We start from the raw sequence: 24811 nt of genomic DNA, 5'->3' as shown, positions 1-24811 counted from the left end.
TCTTGTTATTTTCCATATATACTCGTTCATAAGCCAAATATTTTTGGTAAAAAAGTGACACATCAAAGAGTGGGGGTCGGCTTATAAACAGGTCTACACCAAAATTTGATGATTTTAAACTCTATGGACTCATTGAATTGAATATCTAATACATTGTCATTTTGTTTACCTGGAGTGTCTGCAGGCATGGAGCCCCACAGCTCCCTGTGGCTGCGGTTCACTGTTCCCAGCCAATGGGAGCTGCGGGAAGTGGCACCACTTCCCACAGTTCCCATTGGCTGGGAACAGTGAACCACGGCCACGGAGCTGAGAGGCTCCATGTCTGCAGATGCTCCTGGTAAACAAACTGTCCCAACTCACCAGCAGCTTACCCTGACAGGCCGGGAGCCAAAGTTTGCCAACCCATTTATTGATGTCAATACTGCAGCCTTTTAAAGTTGCAAAGGCTTTGTTTAGTGGACTAGATTGGCTTGAAAGGAATACTAAAAGAGCAGTCCTGCAGATCTGCACAACATTTGACCCATGCATTTCACAAAATGCTATGCCTTACAAGCCAATCAGAAAAATACAATGAACGATAATACTATAGCACTGGTGTCAGTCCACTACGGTGTAATTTGATCTCTTCATCCATTTCTACCAATGGACCTTATAAGTCTTGAGCCAATATGAAAATATAATGTGCAGAATCGATGGAATCCCTAATAAAATTGAAATAGCCTGTAATCCCCACAGACATGCCAATCTACAGGGCTGCTTTGAAATAAAAAAAGAACAATAATAATTTGACAGTGATAAAGCAGGTGACATTCCTATATAAAGTCCTACAAAATCTATAACTACAATAATAATCTATTTTCATGCTAGTATTTAAAATGAACAATGGTAAAATCAAAAGAAAAAGGTTTGCTTAACACGTAGCGTTCAAACTTAAAGTTGCTGAATATGCAGAAGCAAACAATAATTGCGCCGCTGCTCATTAATTCTGTGTCAATGAGATGCAAGTAAGAGAATGGCAAAAAAATAAAACAACACTAAAAGACATGCCAAGAAGCAAGAAAAACATGTCCAATGAGGTGCACATCGTTTCCTGAGCTGGAGAAAGAACTCAATAATTGGGTTGTTGAATGTCAACAAAATGGATACATTGTCACTAGAACTGGAATTCGTCTGCATGCTCTGCAAATGTCAAAAGACGGCAAATACAAGTCAGTAAAGCTATCAGTGTTTGTCACATCAGCGGGTTGGTGTACTCGCTTCATGAACCGTCATGGTCTCTGTCTTCGTCAGCTGCCGAAAGATCTGGAAGAAAAAATTGAATCCCATTGGCTGGGGACGGGCAAACTGTGGCCACTGGGAACTGAGGGGCTCCATGCCTGTGAACGCTCCAGGTAAACAAAATGTCCAGGCCTGCTAGTGGCTTACCCTAACGGGCCAGGAGCCAAAATTTGCCAACCCCTGAAATATAGGGTCGGCTTATGAAAGGGTCATACAGTTTTTGCTATTTTTACCTATCCATCTTGGGGGGGTCGGCTTATAAATGAACTGGCATTTTTATGTTCATAATACTCAAATATAAACTTTTGACATCTCAGTTTCCTCCTTCTTGTACATTTACTTTGCCTTCCTTGACTAAGTAAACATATGGGGCCTCATTCTCCACTGTGTTACTGTAGTTTTCTGTCATGGTGTCTCCGTTGTCACTCCAGTGGCATTCCATCAGTGTAGAACTGGTGGAAAGCAGAGGAGAATCAGTCTCTCTTGGTTTTGTCTCAGTTAAATGTCTCAAAACCAGAAGTGATTCTCTTAGACAAAGAGATCACTCTCAAACACAATTCTGTCTCTTCTGCCATCTCCCTTAACTCAGACCTTATATTAACTTCCTCTGTGCATAACCTTCATGTCATGTTTGACACTGAACTCTCCTCGAACGCTTTTTGTTTGGAAATCTGCCTATCGTTACTTTTTTGATACTGTCCATGTAAAAAACTGCCTTGCCTCAACCCCCTTTGAAATCCTCATTTGTGCTTAATCTTTTAAAATTGCAACTCTTGACTCTGTAGGGCTTCCCCAAATCCCCACTTTCCAGACTCCAGTGTGTACTGAAAGCTAATGACTGAGTTTTTCACATGGATAAAGGAAGGCAACCACATCGTCCCCAGTATAAAAGAACTCCACCAGACATCATTTCATTTCAGGATCCTGTTCATAAATGCCCTCCTTTTCCAGCCTGTTTCACTGACTTTGGACCTTATTCTTCTCTCTCATGTAAACATTTATAAATCCATGGGCATCAGCAGAGTTATACCAGTGTAAACTTTGTGAGATCAGAATTAGATCCCTTGTCTGTCTACTACCATCTGCACTGCTTGTGCGTATCTTGAACTGGCTTTCTTCCCATCACTCCATACAGCCTTGGTATGTGGGTGCCACTCCACTGCAGCCTGTGTAGCCTTGAATAGCCTTCCTGTCATAGCTTTGTGTCATCTGCAAATTTGATCAGTACGCTCTTTATTCCTACATCCAGACCATTAATAAATATATTAAATAAGACCAGACCCAGAACAGATCCCTGTCCACCTAATTCACTCTCCGTCTCATTAAAAATTGCAGCTGAAAACATTGCTTTTCACCTTGTCCTATACCTTTCTCTCTCTGCAATTATTATTTAACTTTTTAATTGCATCATTTAAAATAACTCTGAAAAGCTTTTTAAATAAAGAAACTGTACTAAAGAAAAGTATTGTATTTGTTTATTATATAATATATATGTTTATTAATATATTATAGAATCCTTTGACTTGAAAATTCTGTATTGCTACAGGTAGATAATGCTGTGTCTGTGGGTAGTTGGCTTTTACATGCTGTTACATATGCTTGCTTACATTAATTATGGAATCATTTCAAAGTCAGTGCTAGACGTAACATCAAAATACATTTGCATTGTTATATCAAGTAAGGACATCATTGAAAGTGCAGCTTTACTTCCCACAATCAAACGATTACTGCATGGAGGTTCAATATTGTCTGTAGTCTGAGGAAACAAGATGGCATTCTTTCTGAGAAGAATTTAAATGTGAGATCAAAGCTTGTGAAACAAAGAATACAAGGATGTATAGAAGTGATTTTTACTTTTTTGATAGAAATAACATTGGCGTTATGGAATATATTAAAAAGAAAAGTAATAGACCGAGTTATCAAAATGTGCATTTATAATGTATTGAAAGTGTGAATAATCTTTCTGAAGGCAGAAGAAATAGTTCACTTGTGAAAACTGGAAAAAGATGTATGCTGTATAGGCACTAGAGATAGAAGAACTCTAAGAAATTTTGATTTTGCAAAACTAAAAAACTTTAGACAAGTTCTTAAGATTTTGCAATACTTTTTCAACTTTTTAATTTTTTTCATAAATATTTAATATTATGTGCCCTCTGATATCATGGATAGTTTCATGTTAGATCTCTGCATCTATTGCCTTTAATTTGCAAAGGATATTTAGAATGCAATTACATATTTGATACGCTTATTGGGAGTAGTAATATGATGTAATTGGCTCATTGGGATTTGATGACTCTAAAGCTACAATACAGTTACACATGGGAAACGTCTATGGATACTGAAAAACTTATAGTACATTATCACTGTAAATGTATGTTATTGTGGTTATGCGAAATATGGAAAATCTGTGGAATGAGGGAGATTGCCGGCTTTTAAAAGGGCACTATAGAGCAATTCTTTATTCTTTTTTCCCCAAAATTTATATGATTCATAGATTTTGAAGGCCAGAAGGGACCAACTGTGACTATCTAGTCTGCTCCCCTATATTAAACAGGCCCTAGGATTTCCCTGAACTAATTATTGCTTCAGTTCCTATAACTGGTTGAACTCTAGAGCATATTTTATAGAAAAACATGCAATGCTGATTTTAAAATTGCCAGTGATAGAGAATCCACCACAACCTTTGTAGATTGTTCTGGTGGTTAATTATCCCCCAAGTTTTAAAAAAAATGCACTGTATTACTAGTCTGAATTTGTCTAGCTTCAACTTTCAGATTTTGGATTTTGTTATACCTTTGTCTGCTAGATTAAAAAGCCCTTTATTATCAAATTTCTATTTTCTGTGTGAGTATTTATAGGTTGTAATCAAATCAGCATTTAATCTTTTCTCTTTTATAAACTAAATACATTGAGCTCTCTGCATCTTCCACTCCAAGCAGGGATGGATCCAGGCACCAGCATGCCAAGCGCGTGCTTGGGGCGGCAAGCCACTTGGGGCGCTCTGTCGGTCGCTGCGAGGGCGGCAGGCAGGCTGCCTTCGGCGGCTTGCCTGCGGCGGGTCCGCTGGTCCCACGGCGGCGGACCTCCCACAGGCATGCCGAAGCTGCGAGACCAGCGGACCTCCGCAGGCAAGCCACCGAAGGCAGCCTGCCTGCCGTGCTTGGGGCGGCAAAATGCCTAGAGCCGCCCCTGACTCCAAGGTATGTTTTCTAATCCTCCATCTTTCTTGTGTCTCTTCTTTGAACCCTCCACAATTTTTCAACATTCTTTTTTAATTGTGGATACCAGAACTGGACACTGTATTCCAGTAATGGTCACACCAGTGTCAGATAAAGAGGTAGTATATCTTTGCTAACCCTACTTCATATTCCCCTCTTTTTGCATCGAAGGGTCAAAATAGTTCTTCTATCCACAGTATCAAGAGCTCATGTTCAGCTTATTATTCACCATTCCCTCATCCCCAAGTCTTGCAGAATGACTGATTCCCTGGATAGAGTCATCCATTCTCTACATTCTTTGTTCTTAGATATATAATCATACATTTGACCCTATTGAAACATGCATTGTTTAACTGTGCTCAGCTTACTAAGCAATCCAGATCACTCTCTGTCAGTGACCTCTCCTCTTAATTATTTGCTGCTCCCACAATGTTTCTGTCATCTGCAAACTTTATCAGTAATTTTATGTTTTCTTCTAGGTCATTGATAAAAGTTTTAAACAGTGTAGTACTGTAACTAATCCCTGTGATACCACACCAGCAACAGACCCACTTGAATGATGATTCCTTCTTTACAATTACATGTTGAGACCTGTCAGTTAGACTGTTTTTAATCCATGTATGGTGTGCCATGTTGATTTTATATCATTTTCATTTTTTAATCAAAAAATTGTGCGGTACCAAATCAAATGACTTACAGAAGTGTAAGTACAGCACATCATCATTATTACCTTTATCAACCAAATCTGTAAGCTCTTCCCCAGACCAAAAAAAAAATCTAGTTAGTTTGACAGGATCTATTTTCCATAAACCTCTGTTGATTGTCATTAAGTATTTTACATCCCTTAATGCTTTGTTAATAGAGTTCTGTATCAGCTGCTATTGTGCCTGGGATTGAAGTCAGACCTATGATTATTTATATCATCCTGTTTACCCTTTTTAAATTTTGGCACAACATTAACTTCCTTTCCATCCTCTGGAACTTCCCCTGTTTTCCAAGACTTATTGAAAATCAACATTAATGGGCCAGCAAACTCATTGACTAACTCTTTTAAAACTCATATATTTTAAAAGAAGGAAGTTAACCAGACCTGCTGATTAAGATGTCTGACTTCAGTTCTTGCTATGTAATATCCTCCTTAGTTACTGTTGGAAAGTATTTAAACTTTATCATCATACCGTATGTATATATCATTTGGCTTTCTCCCCAAATACAGAACAGAAATATTCACTGAACACTTTTGCCTCTTATATGTTGTTATTGACTGCTCTGTCATTTCCATGTAGTAATGGACCAATTCCATTGTTTGGGTTCCTTTTGTTTCTGAGACTTAAAAAAATCTTTATTATCCTTAACTCTGCAGGTAATAGGTGTCTCCTTGTGTCTTTTCTAGCTTATATTCATTGTGTATATTTAGTTTATAATCATGTGTATACATACACACACACACACAGTGGCAAGGCACCTTCTCAGTCTCCCCAGCCTCCACTGCTTTTAGCCCTGGCGAGATAGGCTTAGGTAATCTGGTCCCCCTTGGGACACAGGGGAAGTCTGTTCCTTCTCTCCGCCAGTCCTTTTTAGCGTACCGGGTATTTTTCTCCCTTGTGGGAGAGAATACTGCCTCTCCTCCTGGTGAGGCTCACTGTCTTGCTGCTCCTAACCTCCTGGCAGCAGAGCTCCTTCTCTCCCCCCTTCTTTTCCCCCAGGGGAGGGTTAAAAAAGGTCTCAGGCAGCCCTTAGTTGGAATCAGTTGATCCTAATGAACCTCAGGTAGCTCCCTTTCAGCTGATTCTAATTGATACTTTGGTAGCCCCTTCTCAGCTGAACCTGATTGACCTGTAGTACCCCTCAGTTGATAGGGAGGAGGGCCCTTTAACCCTCTGAGACTGTTTTCTATCCCTCCCTCGCAGCTGTCTGTCCTGAGTTTATCACAACACACACAGAGCCATATACTGCTGCTTTCATAGGTGGCAGGTTTGTATAATTTTTGGTGGGGCCCAAAATGGTGGTGCCCCCCCGCTCCCACCCTGTAAGCCGATATAAAATGAAGCTACAATGCGTCAGTGCCACAAGATTACAAGGGTCAATTAAAAGTGGAAAGTCAGAAGCAGCACTTGCCTACTTCAATATACAGTATTATATTTTGTTGCACCTGTTGTGATGAAGTGGGAATGTTCTTAATATTTTCTCTGAATGCTGTGTGGGTGCCTCAGTTTCCCCTGCAAGATGCCAACTGAAGGTGTTGGGGACAAAGATATTAGGTGGCCTCCTTGTCCGGAAGAGACACAGAGGCCAGAGGAGGGAGTGTCAGTTTGGAGCTGGCTGGGGAAATGGGGAGAGACCCAGAACTTGGTTCTGGGCTTCCCACCCCCCCAAGATGGACCTGACAGAGGGGTTCTGTTTTCTGTACCAACAAGCTCTGTTTAAACTGTGTTCCTGTCATCTAATAAACCTTCTGTTTTACTGTCTGGCTGAGAGTCACATCTGACTGCGGAGTTGGGGTGCAGGGACCTCTGGTTGCCCCAGGACCCGCCTGGGCAGACTCGCTGTGGAAAGTGCATGATGTGGAAGTGCATGCTGAATGCTCCGAGGTCAGACCCAGGAAGGTGTAAGCTTCTTTCCCTGGAGACAGTATGCTCCGACAGAGGAAGGTTGGGGGTGGGGAGGTGATACCTTATTTTAAATCAACCGGGGGCTCCCAGCTGAAGAGGTGGCTGGGAGCCCTCAGGGTCAAATTAAAGGGCTTGGGGCTCCGGCGGCTGGGGGAACCCGGCAGTGTCAGCTCTAGGTTTTTTGCTGCCCCAAGCAAAAAAAAATTTGTCTGCCCCCGTCCCAGCCCTGGGCTCCCCCCTGTACCCCCCTGCTGCCCCCATCCTGGGCTCTCCCCCCACTGACCCACACCCCCTGCTGCTGGGCTTCCCCCTTTCCTCCCCACCAGTGCCCCAGCCCTGGGCTCCCCCACACCAGTGCCTCCCCCCCACACACACCTCCTGCCTCCCCAGCCCTGGGTCACTGGTAATGCTCCCAGGGCAGATCATTCAGCAGGAATTTTGTATGTGCACAAAACACAGACAGGATTGGTTCCCATATGGTTACAGAGCTGCAGTAAAGTGGAACAATTTTCAGCTTGTGTGATTGGAAGATATCTGGATGCATATTATATGACTGTCCTCCATAAATGAGGAAAAGTTGAGGTGCCTTTATTATTCTTTTGTTCCACTCTTTCTTTCTATGGGGAATTTTCCAATGCAATATCACTGTCTTCCTTAAACAAACAAAAAGGCAATGGCTGTTGAAAATAGCAATTCCAGTGCTAATAAGCATTTCTTGCTCAATTTTATCCTGCTTTTTCTACAGCAAGTTACAGTGGATCAGTATATTTGATTTGGGAGAAATGAAGTAACAGCTGCCCAGACTGAGCTTGAGCACTCCTGAATTTTGAGGTGTTCAAATCTGGAAGGCAGGTGCAGGGGCGGCTCTAGAAATCGGGCTGCCCCCAGCGCGGCGGGGCGCTGCGCCCCTATCCGGTCCCGGGGCGGTCCCTCCTTCCCCCTTGGCTCGGCTCCGGCGGAGCTCCTGGCGGCAGGCGGACGAGAGCCGGCGGAAAGAGCCCGCGCAGCCCGCGCGCAGCTCAGCGGCCGGCGGGAAGGGGAGGGGGACCGCGCGCGGTCGCGGCGCTCGCGGTCCGCGCTCTCCGGCTGGGCCGAGCTGCCGCCGGCATGCCGCGGCAGCGCCACGAGCGCCACCGCCCCCGGCCGCCCCAAGCGCGCCCTTGGCGCTCTGGCCGCGCGCCCTGGGCAGGTGCTGGGATGGGGGTGGGGCTGTGGGCTCTGTGGGGGAGCACGGCAGGATGTATGCAGCAGCGTGTCTGGAGCTGCATGGAGCCAGACACGCTGGTCTGAGTGGCACAGTAAGGGGGCTGGGGGTTGGAGAAGGGGTAGGGAGTTCCAGGGGACAGTCAAGGGACAGGGAGCTGGGGTGGTTGGATGGGGCAGAGGTTCAGGGGGGCAGTCAGGGGACAGTCAGCAGTTGGATAGGCATGGGAGTCCCAGGGATTTATCAGGGGACAGGTAGGGGGTGGGGTCCTGGGGAAAGCTGGGGGTCTCAGGAGGGGGCAGTTGGGGACAAGGAGACGGGAGGCTTAGATAGGGATGGGGTCCCAAGGGGCAGTTGGAGCAGTGGTCTTGGGAGGGAACAATCGGGGGACAAGGAGGAGCAGCATTTAGATAGGGGGTGGGGTCCTGGGGGGCAGTTAGGGGCAGGAGTCCCAGGAGAGCGGTATCAGGGAATAAGGACCACCAGCAGTGTTAGATAGGGGTGGGGGTCCTGGGGGGCAGTTGGGGCAGAAGTCTGGGGAGGGGGCAAACAGCGGCTGCATGCCGGGATTGAAACAGCCCTGGGCTGCTGGCAACCACGGGGAGCCATGAGCCCTTTAAATCCCAGCCAGGGCTCGGAATCTCTGCAGGCAGCCCAGAGCCCTCTGACTCCCAGCCCGGCTGAGATTTAAAGGGCACTGGGTTCCCCGCCGCTGCAGGCAACCCAGAGCCCTCTGACTCCCGGCCGCAGCTGAGATTTAAAGGGCTCTGGGCTCCCCGCCGCTGCGGACAGCCCAGAGCCTTTTAATTCCCGGCCGCGGCTGAGATTTAAAGGGCTCTGGGCTCCCCGCCGCTGCGGACAGCCCAGAGCCCTCTGACTCCCGGCCGCAGCTGAGATTTAAAGGGCTCTGGGCTCCCCGCCGCTGCGGACAGCCCAGAGCCCTCTGACTCCCGGCCGCAGCTGAGATTTAAAGGGCTCTGGGCTCCCCGCCGCTGCGGGCAACCCAGAGCCCTCTGACTCCCGGCCGTGGCTGGGATTTAAAGGGCTCTGGGCTCCCCGCCACTGCGGGCAACCCAGAGCCCTCTGACTCCCGGCCGCGGCTGGGATTTAAAGGGCTCTGGGCTCCCCGCCACTGCGGGCAACCCAGAGCCCTCTGACTCCCGGCCGCGGCTGAGATTTAAAGGGCTCTGGGCTCCCCGCGGCTGCGGGCAACCCAGAGCCCTCTGACTCCCGGCCGCGGCTGGGATTTAAAGGGCTCTGGGCTCCCCGCAGCTCCAAATATTGGTGGAGCAGAGCCCCTGACTTTGAATATTCCTGGGGCTTTAGCCCCAGGAGCCCATATAAGTTGGCGCCCATGGCTGCTTTCACTTCCCCTCTAAGGCAGGCTGTTTGTTTTTTTTTAAACCAGTAAAGACTTTTTTTCCTTGATTTGTGTCTTTAAGGGCATCCACTTAAATATTCTTCATCATTTCCCAATTATTCACAATTTTCATGTTTAAACTCTTTCTGCCAGCTGATTTGTCTCATAATTGTTTTCAGCTTTATGAAACTGGTCCTTTTAAAGCACCAAGTATATATATTACTAGTTGGGGCTTCATTCTGTTTATCCATAACAAATGTAATGAAGTTATGATCACTTGCACATAAACAACCACTAATTTTTAATTTGTTGATCAGTTCTTTTTTATCTGTCAGGATGGTGTCCTAAGATACAATTCCTCAGTGTTGGATGCAACACTTTTTGAGCTATGAAATTGTCACTTATAATTTTCGGAAATTTCAAGGACATTTCAGTATTGGTAGCATGTGACTTTAATGAGATGCTTCAAAAGTAGATGCTCACTTGCTTAATTAGCTCCTAAAGTTTAGTGGAAGTCAAAAAACAAAACAAAACAACCCCCCCCAAAGTCTAAATACTGTAAGGATGGAAATATACAAAATGTAATAGTGTTGCAGAGAGTGAAACAACGTAATAGAATGTAAAGGTTAATTACTTTCTGTGTTTTAAGACAAATGAAAGTTGTTAAGTGATAATCAGCAATGGCTAACACTTCAGTTACAAAGAGGCTCCTTGGTATTATCAATGACACAAACTACTCCAAAGCAATAATTCAGCATTATTGACTAGTACAGGTTAGAAGATCTCTTGACACAGTGTCCCGAAAAGAATTATGCTTAAAAACAAAATTAAATGTAATCCTTAACTCTTTTTAAATCTGAATTGTCTTCATCGGTAAGGTCCCAGTCCTGCAAAGACTTATATGCTTAAATTTATGCACACCAAGTAGTAGTAGAAATTAAAATGAAGGTTTTTAATGCAATACATTCAGTTCGTCTAATACAAATATTCTGCAGAAATAAGACTTTCCCCTCACTCGGCACTTTTAGTGTGGGTGAGTTTCCATGACCCTCTACTTTGGTCAGTATCATGGAGGAGCATCAAAATGACCAAAATTAGTCATAAATGGGCCATAGATGTACAAACTATTTATTTTTCTTTTATAGCCAATGAGCTGGAACAGTTTGGAATGACATTCTCTTAGTACAGCTATTATTATGCATTGTAATGAACAGATTTCTATTGTGTGACATTGATACTGTAACTTATCATCTTGCTCTTTAAGCATAATAGCGAAAAATGCCTTATGATAATTGGAAAAAAATGTTTAAAATCATTAACAGAATATATGTGTAGTTTGAAAATGACCAGAATAAAAATAGTAAGCTGAAATGGCTTTTACCAATCAAGATCCCAAACTGGGATTCTCTGTTTCTCTTGTAAGGCTTGACACAGAGCAGGGAGCTACATTCTTTACATTTCAGAGTCGTAGCCGTGTTAGTCTGTATCAGCAAAAAGAACAAGGAGTACTTGTGGCACCTTAGAGACTAACAAATTGCATTCCATGTTAGTTGTGTCATTAAAACCTGCAGGAGTAATCCTGTGGTGCAATCCTGGCTCCACTGAAGTCAGTGGGAGTTTTGCCATTGACATAATTGGGTAGGATTTCACAGAACTGAGGTCTGGTCTACACTTGAGGGGGGTGGAGGAATCAATCTAAGTTACGCAATTTCAGCTACATGAATAATGTAGCTGAAGTCGACATACTTAGCTCTACTTATCATGGTGTCTTCACTGCGGTAAGTCGACGGCTGATGCTCTCCTGTCAACTCTGCCTGCGCCTCTCGCCCTGGTGGAGTACCAGAGTCAATGGGAGAGTGCTCGGCTGTCAATTTATTGCCTCTAGACTAGATGTGATAAATCGACCACCGCTGGATCGATCGCTGCACTCAGGTCCTTGCAGAATTTTGTGGAATTTGGGAGTTGCAAAATTTTATCTGAGCTAATAGCAGCAGGGTCCGTGCAACCTGTTAGGCGATCTAGACAGTCGCCTGGGGCACTAGGATTTGGAGGGAGGGGGCATTTTCTTCGGCGGCGACCACGGCGGCCAGATCTTCGGCCGCCCCGGTCGCCTCCGGCATTTAGGCAGAGGGAACTGGGGCGAGGGGGGGCGGGGAGGGCCGCCTGCAGCAAGTAAGGGGGGGAGCGGCACGCAGGGGAACTCCCCACCCCAGCTTACCCCTGCTCCGCCTCCTCCCCGAGCACGCCGTCACTGCTTCACTTCTCCCGCCTCCCCGGCTTGCGGCGCCAATCAGCTTAGGCACTGCAAGCCTGGGAGGAGGTGAAGGATCTCAGAGTATTGGTTGATCACAAGGATGACTGAGCCACCAGTGTGATATGGCTTTGGAAAAAGCTAATGCAGTCTTGGGATGCATCAGGGGAGGTATTTCCAGAAGAGACAAGGAGGTGTTAGTACCATTATACAAGGCACTGGTGAAACCTCATCTGGAATATTGTGTGCAGTTCTGGTCTCCCATGTTTAAGAAGGATGAATTCAAACTGGAACAGGTACAGAGAAGGGCTACTAGGATGATCCGAGGAATGGAAAACCTGTCTTATGAAAAGAGACTCAAAGAGCTTGGCTTGTTTAGCCTAACCAAAAGAAGGCTGAGGGGAGAGATGATTGCTCTTTATAAATATATCAGAGGGATAAATACCAGGGAGGAAGAGGAATTATTTAAGCTCACTACCAATGTGGACACAAGAACAAATGGATATAAACTGGCCATCAGGAAATTTAGACTTGAAATTAGATGAAGGTTTCTAACCATCCGAGGAGTGAAGTTCTGGAATAGCCTTCCAAGGGGAGCAGTGGAGGCAAAAGACATATCTGGCTTCAAGACTAAGCTTGATAAGTTTCTGGAAGGGATGGTATGATGGGATAGCCTAATTTTGGCAATTAATTGATCTTTGACTATTAGCGGTAAATATGCCTGATGACCTGTGATGGGACAGTAAAGAGGGTGTGATCTGAGTTACTACAAAGAATTCTTTCCTGGATGTCTGGCTGGTGAGTCTTGCCCACATACTCAGGGTTTAGCTGATCACCATATTTGGGGTCGGGAAGGAATTTTCCTCCAGGGCAGTTTGGCAGAGGCCCTGGGGTTTTTTCGCCTTCCTCTGCAGCATGGGCATGGGTCACTTGCTGGAGGATTCTCTTGAAGTCTTTAAACCACAAGTTGAGGACTTCAATAGCTCAGACATAGGTCAGGGGTTTGTTACAGGTGGGTGAGTGGGTGAGATTCTGTGGCCTGCATTGTGCAGGAGGTCAGACTAGAAGATCATAATGGTCCCTTCTGACCTTAAAGTCTGTGAGTCTATAATAATTGAATTTTTTTCTAAAAAAATAAACTTATCATAATTTCTGAACCAAATTCAGGTCATAAAATAAGGCCAATGCAGATGTGGAGCTATTATTGTCAGGCCAAAGCAACATTTAGTTAAGCCTATAATTTAAATTATTATATTCTGGAAGGGAAAGTACAAGATTCCACCCTCATACAACATCTGCAGGAAAGCATTATTTGTGAGCTGTATATACTTAAAATTATTTTTAGTTAATATTGAGATGTGTTAAATTTGAAATATAACAATATGCAGGGGTGGCTCTAGACATTTCGCCGCCCCAAGCACGGCGGCATGCCGCGGGGGGCGCTCTGCCGGTCACTGGTCCCGCGGCTTTGGTGGACCTCCCGCAGGCGTACTCCACTGAAGCCGCGGGACCAGCAGACCCTCCGCAGGCAAGCCTGCGGGAGGTCCACCAGAGCTGCGGGACCAGCGGACCCTCCGCAGGCATGACGCCGAAGGCTGCCTGCCTGTCGCCCTCCCAGCGACCGGCAGAGCGCCTCCTGCGGCATGCCACCCCAAGCACGTGCTTGGCGTGCTGGGGCCTGGAGCCGCCCCTGACAATATGATATGAAGGACTGCATTGGTATCAGATGGAGCCCCTGGATACATGTGGTTTTCCCCTCCTTCTTACTATAATAGCATTCACACTTCTTGAAATTTGTGGTTATTTAAAGGGGTTCTGTGTTGGATGAAAGCTTCCAGGTAGGGCTTCAAGCCCTCCAACCATACTCCATATACCCTCCTCTGCACTCTTTGGCTATGGGCTTTCTGGGTTACTCTGGCATATGGATATGACTTGGGCATACACAGAATGGTAAACAGTGCTACATGTTGCTACACCAGTGTAGAAATTGATAGAAAATTGCATATGATATTGTATTATTCAAGTACTTTTATGTGATCGTGGTCGGGTAAATGAATCACAGTGGAACACAGTTAGGAAAAGGGGTGTGGCCGGAGTGCTGCTGTGCCCTGACTATTCCTGGCTGCCCAAATAGATCTTTGGAGACTTGTGCAGCTGGGGCGTGAGATGAAACAGTCCTGAGGATTCTCTCAATTGTTCTGGGGGCCGAACAATTCTGTCTTCAGCCTGAACAACGGAGATTTAGCTGGCATAAAGCCACCTTTCTCCTACTCTTGGGTCATTCCTTATCCACTAAGCTACTTTGCTGCTTAGAAAAATTATTTTATATGTATCTGCTCATTATGTCACTCCATAGAAAGAGGCTATGCTGGATTGCCCACTTTTGTCAACTGTTTTGACAGATGAAAAAGTGCAATGTAAGTGCATATGGGAAAGCTGAGACCCAGGAAGTTTGAATGACTTGTCCAGATAGCAATTTGTGATAATGGATTAGACTTCAGTCTCTGAAATACCTTATTTTGACTCGTGGGTCTCACATTTATTTGCTGTGTGACTTGGGGCTAATAACTTAACCTCTCTGTTTCCACACATGTCAAATTGGGATATTAATACAGTCCTTATTTACGTACTGCACAGAGGAACTGTGTGGATTGAAGATGAATGTTTGTATAGTTCTTGGAAAAGCACTACATAAGTAATTTATTTAGTATCATCTGGCCCCTTGAGCTAGAAGGGGCAGAAAACACTGCACTTGGGAGAAAAATCAACCCTGCTGCATTTCACAGAGTCCAGAGAGGAAATTCTTAGATTACACAGGAATAAAATAGAGGGAAAGGGCTGTGGCAGAAGGAATGTTTGGCTGAGTTATTATGTATAGAGTGTGAAGCTTTTTTTAAAAGAAAATGAGAAAAAAGCCAAACTAAAAAAATCTACATAATTGAAAAAAATATATTTAAAAATAGCAGTCTTTAGGATTGTGATAACGAGTAATGGAACAGATAGATAACAGATACAAATATCTTGAATTAATGTTAAAAAGTAAAAACTATGATACACTTGATGAAGATAAAAATATTGATGATCTGACCTATAGAAGCTATTTCTGTTTCTGTTGAGTTTTTTTTCTGTGACATTTTATAGAGCTAGTTATTTGCAAATCTGGAGTGAAATTAGCCTTTTGAGAAAAGCTCTTGAATAGTATTAGACACAGAACACTACGCTTTCATTTTTAATACACTAACCTTTCTGTTCTTAAAGTGCAGTTCTTAGATAAGTATGCATATTACCACTGTACAGTAATAAGTGATATAAGAATTATTTTAATAGTATTATGTCTCATAATGTATATAATATATATTTAACATTTTTTATTTACTTCTACAATATAGTGATGCATGTCCATATGACTATATGTGCAGACACATATATTAATGTCAAAAGGAACAGGAATACTTGTGGCATCTTAGAGACTAACAAATTTATTTGAGCATAAGCTTTCGTGGGCTACAGCCCACTTCATCGGATGCATAGACTGGAACATACAGCAATGTCAGTTATTTGAAAATTAACATGTGGATGGTTTTTTTTTAAATCAAATGGATTTGGACTGAACTGAATGCAAAGTCTTTTCTGCTTGAGTTTAGGTCATTGTTGCTCAATAAATGGTAGAAGATTTAGAAATATTTCATGCCACAACCTGTACTTTGGACCCATGTCCTTCCTGGCTGATGAAGACCAGTGAGGAAGAATTGGGTCTGTTACTGATGGAGATTATCTATGCCTCTGTCACAGTAAGTTGTTGGTGTCATTAAAGGAAATTATTGTACACATATCACTTAAAATATCCTGTGACATCAGCTGTCTGCCTAATTATCAACATGTACCCAATTTTCCATTTCTGGTTAAAATTATTGAGAAGGTTAGACTGAAACAAATCTGAGTACCTAAATGGCTCAGATATTCCTGGCCTTGTTAATCTGGATAAAGGCCAGGATACAGCACAGAGGCTACACTGGTGGCTTTAGTAGATGATCTCCTCCTGGCAATGAATGATCATATGTCCATAATAATATAATTGTATTATTCATCTTCCCTTAATATCATTGATCATGCTGTAATGCTGACCCTTCTCTGAACACTAGTAGAAGTTGATGGGACAGCTCTTCAGTGGTGTCATTCCTGTTTCTCTGAGAAATTCGAGAAGGTAGTTTGGGGCAATTGGTCTTCTCCCAAATGGAAGATGTGAAGTTGCACAGGTGCTCCATCTTATCTCCTCCTTGTTCAGTATGTATATAGGACCATTGGATAGGTTAGTGAGGAGGAAATAGACTATGGTGTTTACCAGTGGCAGATGAGAATTCTCCCTATATCTGTGTCATCTAATAGAGCCAGTGTTTGCCTTGCCCAGGATTTGGTAAAGACCAGGGCAATAGACAGGGTTATCTGGCTGAAACTCAGTGCAGATGAGATGGGAATGAAATTGGTAGAGACAACTGGAAGATATGAGAAGGGTTATATTTGCCCCTTTGAGCATGTGCCAGCTACTTTTAGGATAGTTCACACTCTGGGGTATTGCTGGATCCCTGTATACTCTTAGATTACCATATAACAGCAGTGACCAGGATGTTTTTTTGCATCTCTTTCTACTCAGGAGATGGTGACTATTTTTTTAGGTGTGGGCCTTTGTACTGTGATCTCTTTTCTGCCTGTGTAATATTGGCAGAGCAGTGGTTATCAGAGTTGCTTGAGCTGCAACCCCCTTGGTATAAAAGAGAGGGAGTTGCCAGCAGCTTGTTGCACTGTGAGGCCTTGGACTTAAGAATTCTCTTCCCTCCCACTAGTCTGCAATAGCCCAAATTAATTGTCCACGCATACTGCAAATCTCACCTCTTTCCCCAAGATTTTGAGCAGAGGAAGGGTGTGTGGGGGGCTGGTATTTTGAGACTGCGGTGGTTTTTGCTTTCTTTACTGACTTTGAGGAAGTTGTTGGGTTTACTTATATTTCTGTTAACATTTGTATTTTTAATATGGGACTATGGTGCCTACAGCCTTCAATGTCCACTAATTATGCATAGAATCATAGAATATTAGGGTTGGAAGTCTGCCACCACTGAAAACAGCCTAACTCTATCCTCTTTGGAACCCCCCTTCAGGTAGTTGAAGGCTGCTATCAAATCACCCGCTCTTCTCTTCTGCAGATTAAATAACCCAAGTTCCTTCAGCCTCTCCTCGTACATTGTGTGCCCCGGCCCCCTAATCATTTTCGTTGCCCTCCGCTGGACTCTCTTCCATTTGTCCACATCCCTTCTGTAGTGGGGGGACCAAAACTGGACACAATACTCCAGGTGTGGCCTCACAAGTGTCGAATAGAGGGGAATAATCATTTCCCTCGATCTGCTGGCAATGCTCCTACTAATACAGCCCAATATGCCATTGGCCTTCTTGGCAACAAGGGCACACTGTTGACTCATATCTAGCTTCTCATCCACTGTAATCCCCAGGTCCTTTTCTGCAGAACCACTGCTTAGCCAGTCGGTCCCCATCCTGTAGCGGTGCATGGGATTCTTTCTTCCTAAGTGCAGAATTCTGCACTTGTCCTTGTTGAACCTCATCAGATTTCTTTTGGCCCAATCCTCCAATTTGTCTAGGTCACTCTGGCACTATCCCTAGCCTCCAGCATATCTACCTCTCCTCCCATCTTAGTGTCATCTGCAAATTTACTGAGGTTGCAATTAATCTCACTATCCAGATCATAATTAAAGATGTTAACAAAATTGGCCCAGGACTCACCCCTGGGGCACTCCGCTTGATACCGGCTGCCAACTAGACATCGAGCCATTGATCACTACCCATTGAGCCCGACCATCTAGCTAGCTTTCTATCCACCTTATAGTCCATTCATCCAACCCATACTTTTTTAACTTGCTGGCAAGAATACTGTGGGAGACTGTATCAAAAGCTTTGCTAAAGTCAAGATATATCACATTCACCACTTTCCCCATATCCACAGAGCCAGTTATCTCATCATAGAAGGCATTCAGATTGGTCAGGCATGACTTGCCCTTGGTGAATCCTTGTTGACTGTTCCTGATCACCTTCTTCTCCTCCAAGTGCTTCAAAACATTCCGGAATGCCTTGCGTAACTTGAATTTTGCTTAAGTCGGAAATGTATACCCAACCATTAGGCAAAAAACAAACAAACAAAAAAACCTTTCTAGCTTACAGAACGTACAGAACTTTTTCCGTCAGTGTGGATCTGCATAAGTCGGGTTTGCGTATCCCAGGGAGTGTCTGTATCTAGGGATGTACTAACTTTTCTGCAGATTGTATTGCAGTCTTCACTTGTTCTCAGTTACTGGCACATAGCACAGGTTGTGCAGTGTTCTACTGAGTACCATGCTAGTTCCACATATGATTCCAACTCAAACAGTCCCTACTGACACTTATCGGTACGCCTCAGAGGCCAGGAAATTGTATCAATACTGCCAAAGAGGCTTCCCCTGAGTGAGCCTTTCTCAGCTGTCCCCCAGGCACTTCTAGTTGTCTTTCTCCTTGTATCCTCATACAAGGACTTACTTGGCCCCTCAGGACTTACTTCTACCTTTGAGCTGGAATAAGTTGATCTTGACATTGGCAGGCCATTTCATGATGTGTTATCTGCCACTTTCCTAGGTAAATCTAAACAATTTGATGCATTGCCCAGTGGCACAAGATACTTTTGAATTTGACCTGGTCATTGTTCATATTTTAATTAACACTTCCTCTGACATCAGTATAACTCGATTGAATTAACAGAGCTACTCCCTGTTTACATCAGTGTAAGTGAGTGTAAAATCAGGCCCAGGTGAAGTCATTAAAATTTTCAGGATGACAATTTTATTATATCTTACATAACCTATTTCAGAAAACAAGGGTTACATAGTGTTTTTACTTTAGAAAATCTAACAAAATAGTAAAGCAGTACTTCCATACATATAAACAGCACAGTTTTGGACCCAAGTCCATATTTTAGCTAGGAGGCAGAGATATTAGACTACATTTTGTGCTGGTATAAACTGACCCATTGTTGTTTAAACAAAATCTGAAAGATCACTTCTGTACTATATTAGTTTACAATAAAACAGATGCCTACAAAGATAACCATAGTAATCCAGCCACATAACTAGTGAGATTCTCATGAATTAACTTTGCTTATCTAGCAAACTAATGAATTCAAAATTGTGAACAGCGTTATTTTTTTTATTCACACCATCATATATCGAGAATTTAAATTAAGTACTAACAAAATACTTGGTGTTGAACAGCATGTAGGTTCTGGGAATCACCTGGCCTGACATTTGTCCCAGAGGGAGAGAAAGAGATCTCATTTTTCTAAAAACCATGCACTTCTAGTGTAGGGGTAAATGGTTTTGTTGGCTGATTATAACAGAAAAAAATTAAGTAGCTGTGCCCTCTCTAATGGTGTTACTACAGTCAAAAGGTTTTGAGGGAATATGGACTAATTTGATCAATGAAAAGGGCAAAGAAGAGGTGAGATCAAGAAAAATACCTGTAGGGTTTTTTTTTTAATATCACTTGAACTGAAATTAACACATAATATTATAGATTGACTTGGAGTAGTATGAAGTTAAATATGCTGTAATTGCTTTTTACTGATGTGATTGTGATTTATTATACCCATTAAAGACACTTTCGTGTTCCCATTTTCATATTTTTGTACAATAGGCACTAGAAGTAGAAGTGTGGGTAACTCACATTTTGACTGAAAGCAATGTTGGCAAGTGCCCCATTTTTGAAGTGCCAGTATGAATCCATAAATAACACAATCTGACAATTAAATCATGTTTCTTCAACTCCTCCTTAACCTACAGTTACTATTGAGTTGCTTGTCCTTTGCTAGACCTAATCTGTAATTCCAGAAAAGACTGTTTCTGGAACTGCCAATTCATCATGATCATGGGGAAATAGCTCTATGGCAATAATAGAAGTAAATCTATTAAACATTCAATATTATTTAAAAAGGGGACAGACAAAAGGGAAAAGAGGGCTTATTGTTCTTTGTTCCTATGAACAATATAATGTTGTGCTTACATTTATGTATATAAAAATATAGAGGGGAAAATGTTTAAATGACACAATAAAAGTGTCAGTGGTGGTTGGTTTTGGAATGACGTGAAAGGAGATATCTGGTTTGTGAAATTGTCTTGCCAAGTTATTTTACATATTAAAAGTCCTTCCTTCCCTATTTTGCAGCAGTAACACTGGGATTTTCTTTTTCCAGGCCCACTGCAATGGTTATTTCACACTAGTCTAATGGGCAAGATTTCCCCATAGTTGTAAGCATTTTGGGAATTTCAGACTGAGAACTTTAACGGGTGAGGACAGCTGGGCTGGAAGAGGTGTCTTTGGATTCTGCTGAGTCAACTGCTAAAATAGTTAAGAAGGTCTTTTACAATGAGGGAATTTTCTTTTTGCCCAGTGTATTTAGGTATGGGCAGCAATACCATTTAACTACCCTTGACAATTTAGGAGAAATAGGGAGCCTGTCACCTGTCTCCCTCCTCTGAAGATATCAGGATTGATTGTTAAAATTTGTTTGGTCCATGCCTACACTCTCCTAAAATAATATTAGGTGAAAGCCACTCCCCTGAGAGGAAAAGAATCCTGGAGGAGGGAGAGAACAGATGATAATTAGGCATCTGGATAACCTTCAGATATTTTGGCCCTTGAATGTGATTTTTGTCTGATTTTGAATATTTGCCTATCGCTGATATATGTAGAATTGACTTGTTTCATCAGAAACCTATGTTTTTTTCTAGAGCTCAGTGGAAATTTCTTTGGATCAGATTCTTGTCTCAGTAACCACCTCTAACTTCAATGGAGTTATTCCAGATTCATCCCAATGTAACTGATATAAAAATGTAGCCATTTATGTGCAGCTGGAAGGTTTATTTTTGTTTTATCAAGTCTGCTTCTTGATATCTTGGTCTTATTTTTGTTTTTCTGTTAATTTGCAGAAAACTACATGTCTGCATCTCCCCCATTACTCATGTGCTCACATTTATACCATTATAAATCCAGAGTCACTTTATTGACTTTAATGGAGTTATTTTGGATTTACCATGCTGTAACCAAGAGCAAAGTTTGGCTTTAGAAGTGACCCTCACTTAGGTTTATCAAACAGTGACATGAGCTCTGTGCTTCTTAGGTTTATACAAATGAACAGAAAAACATTTATAAACATTGTTTTTAATATGAGATCATAAAAGGCATAATTCTGCAATGTACTAAGAATCTTTTGTGAGGTTCTCAGCCCTCTCATTTCCACTGGATGTTAGTGAGAATTGAGAGTTCTCAGCCCTTAAGGTACTCAGTACCACTCGGGATCAGGCTCTAATAGTACATATGTAAGCTTAAAATGACAAATAATTACATTTCTATCTGTGACCCAAAGTCCAAGATCTGTGTTTTTGCAAGTGTTGATAATATCACAGACACCTAACCAGCAGGAAACTGCATCCTTGCATTTTACTGTTTGTGACACTAACAGCTGTATTGTTTAATAAGTCATTTATTCATCATAATTTTGTGTGCTGATTAACCATACTCATAGTATGTGTGTATATATACAAATATATCAGTTAAATGATGGTAACGTATTGGCTTGGTGGCCATTAAAAGACTCAAGCTACCTCTCCCTGGATCCCCAGAAAAACAGGCAACACGTTGTGTTAATTGGTGAGCTTTGCAACCTGCCCTGTTGTGATGGTGGGTTCAGCTGACATGGCATGCCTACAAAAGAAAGACTTCAGACTATGGAATGCTTAACATCACTTAACCAAAGTCATGCTAAGAAGAACCTGATCCAGGGAGGAGCCCTGTTTTGAGAACTGAGACTGTTCAAGGTCAATAGGCCAGTGCTGATTGGGTCCAGAATCAAGGTTTCTTATTGAAAATGTTCTGCACAAGATTCAGATACTTGGAATGTGGGTAGATTCATGGACAAATTGAATTCAAACTGGGAATTTGTCTCTTTCTTATTTATTTTGAGCTGGTAGCGGTCATCTAACAATAATAATAATTCTTAAAAAGCACTTTCCAGCTTCAAGGCACTGTACAAACATTAACTAATCATCAGAACCTCAAAAGCTGTTATGAATCCCAATTTTATATGTAGAGAAATTGAGGCAGAGTCTCCTAGTGATTTAGCCAAGGGCTACAGAATTAGCCAGTGTCAGTCCTGGGTTTAGAACTCAGTAGTGCTCAGCCTACACCTTTCTCAAATGCTTGTTCCTTGGTTAATACAGGAATTGTCAATAATGTTGATTTGTTCTACATAAATTAGCAACAACATAGGTTAACAAAAATAAAGTGCTTTAAAAAAAACAAAACTGCCTGGTAATAATGTAAAAGGAGCACCAAAGTCCACTGTAGTTTGAAAATACAGCCCTTCATAAGGAAACTGTGGATTTATAATTATCAGGTTTTTTTCTAAGGAAAGAATAAATGCATTTTATAAAACAAATTGGCATGGGAAATATTGTAGTATGAGATCTCATCTAAGTGCAGAACTCACCAATTCCTTTCTAGGCTTGAACAAATATTACATGAGTGAGGGCTCTTGTAAAATGTTATGTTTTGAAGTAGATTTCATTAAGGGTTTCCAGTGATAATTTATTTCTCCCTTTATGCCTAAGTCTCTTCTCAGACTAATAATGGATAGCTTATTTGCATATAAATAGATTTCAGTATTTGCTGAAGCAGAGACCTAATATGTTTCTCTTTTTTTCATGGACATTGTTAAATAAGAGGGGGTACTGCAGCGATCAGCAGTTATGCATTGTAATAATTTTCTTGGTCAAAACTCTTTAGAGTCTATCAACAGTTTTTGACATTTTTATGAATACTTCAAATAATAAAAACATATTTTTCTGTTTCTGTAAAGATGTTTTTAATATTGCTCTGGGTCAAAAATGCTTAATGTAAGCTATTGAAAATGTTGACTGTAACCCTCTGGATATCTGTTCTTAATTTTGTGTGGGGGTGCGGGTGGGTGTGGTGTTTTTGCTATTTCTTATCTAGTTGCATGTTGGATTTAGCACAATGCAAGCATCACAGTCTCAATACATATATTACTTAATTGAATACATCTTTCATTTTTAGGACTGTACGTCTTGCATGTGATAGCTGTAAGTGCTTTCCTTTACATTAGATTTATACATTTAAATAAAGGCCTCGGTACTTTACAAGAATCATCAGATAAGTTTGATGAAGACTCATTAAAGAAGTCCAAAGTCAGAACTTGGTCTTCGACTATTTTCTACTGATTACAATGTAATAAGGATGAAATAACATTTGATTGGTTTAGGTTATAACCCCAAAAGACAAAGGAACCCACCAAATATAAAAAAGCCAAATCCCAAAGGAATATACCATTCTGTAATTGGGAATTATCTTGTTTTTCATGTAACAATGGCACGTTTAAAGTGAAGGACATTAGGAAGAGCAAAATATACTTAAAACTTCCTTCTTAATATACAGAACCTGAACTGAACTCCTCTGTTGTTGTATCATTCTGAAAAAGATGAAGGGAAGAAACTATGTAATAACATATATTTAAAAGTAGTCTTGATAAGTGAGTGTAGGGCCATCCTTAGGCATACACAGCTGTGTAGGGCACCATGAAATTTGGGCACCAAATTGCCCCAAATTTCATGGTGCCCTAGGCAGCTGCGTGCTGCATACGCAGCAGTACCAGCTCCGGTGACCAGCCTTAATGCTCAGCTGGCCCCCCATGCAAGGGACAGGACCGTCCCTAGTGAGAGGTCGGGCCTTGGACAACTCCCTCCGCCCTGCCTCTTACCCTTCCCCCCTGCTCCCCCAGCGGTGGGAAGCGGAGAGACGCGGTCCTAGCCCACTCTGCTTCGCTTGCCCCAGTCCCAGCCATGTCACTTGGGTTGGCTCTCACCAGTGGCGGGAAGCGGAGCGCCGCAGCTGGGAGCTGGCTTAGTAGAGCGGGCTGGGGCTGGGCTGCTCCACTTCCCCCAAGCCCCTTCCCCTGAGTGACATGGCTGGGGCCGAGGCTAGGGAAGTGGAGCGGGCTGCTCCTGGCCCCTCACTAATCCCCCGGGTGACTCTGGGCCTGTGGGGCCCCCAAAAGTGACCCCCCACAACTCCTGCCTCCCAGACTCTGGTGGGGGGAGGCCTGAGGCCCGCACAGCCCCCTCATGGGAGGGCTGTGTAGGGCACCCAAATGGCTAGGGACAGCCCTGAGTGAGTGGCTGGTAATGACTGCACTGCACCTTAAATGGGGCAGGGGGGCTTGTCTGGCTTGTCAGGGGAAAAGGTATAACTCTTTATGAGCAGCGGTTAAGAGAGAGGTTCAGAAGCTGTTGCAAAAGTTGAGTGGGTCAGTGTGGCGACGCTGACTCATGGTCCCCCATGGACCGGAAGGGCTGGGAAGTTGATAAAGGGCAAGGTCAGAATGAGAAGCCCCTTTCCCCCAGACCAGGTGGAACAACACCCATCCTCTCTCCCCTTAGAGATGGCAAAATACCAGGTTTGGTCAGGACCTGTTGTAGGCATCATTCTAGTGACTCCTTTCTAGAGGAGCTGGGAAGGAATTTTTCCATCATTACCAGATTGGCCAACATGGAGAGTGTGTGTGGCGGGGGGGGAGGTGTTCACCTTCCCCACAGCAGGGTCAAGGAGGGCTTTGTTATAGTGAATAGTTAACGGAGTTAGGCTATGATGTCGCAACTCATTATGTAAGTATGGGCCAGATGTCCAATGCAGGTACTCCATAGGGAAGGGATACAGTGACCAGATAAATGGCTTGGTACAGGATTTAATAAGGAAGTGTTTGTTAAAGGAGTGGAACGGAGGGGT

At 43.0% G+C, this 24811-nt stretch overlaps 1 protein-coding gene across 9 annotated transcripts in view; it reads left to right on the top strand.

Moving 5' to 3' along the window:
* STPG2 (sperm tail PG-rich repeat containing 2) overlaps nt 1-24811 on the top strand; it is a 410139-nt gene that overhangs the window by 216747 nt on the left and 168581 nt on the right. The window contains exon 12 of one of the 9 annotated variants that reach the window (XM_039541576.1): nt 20743-20820. The exons of the other annotated variants lie outside the window; for them this stretch is intronic. Coding sequence (XP_039397510.1) covers nt 20743-20795 — 53 coding nt within the window. The 3' untranslated portion in view covers nt 20796-20820. Of the gene's footprint in view, nt 1-20742; nt 20821-24811 lie in introns of those variants that run through there. 9 annotated transcript variants of the gene reach the window in all.

The sequence above is a fragment of the Mauremys reevesii genome, linkage group 5 (genome assembly GCF_016161935.1).
Source record: "Mauremys reevesii isolate NIE-2019 linkage group 5, ASM1616193v1, whole genome shotgun sequence".
NCBI lineage: Eukaryota > Metazoa > Chordata > Testudines > Geoemydidae > Mauremys > Mauremys reevesii.
Note: the sequence above shows the minus strand (reverse complement) of the source record. Positions and strands in the feature narration are given on the sequence as shown.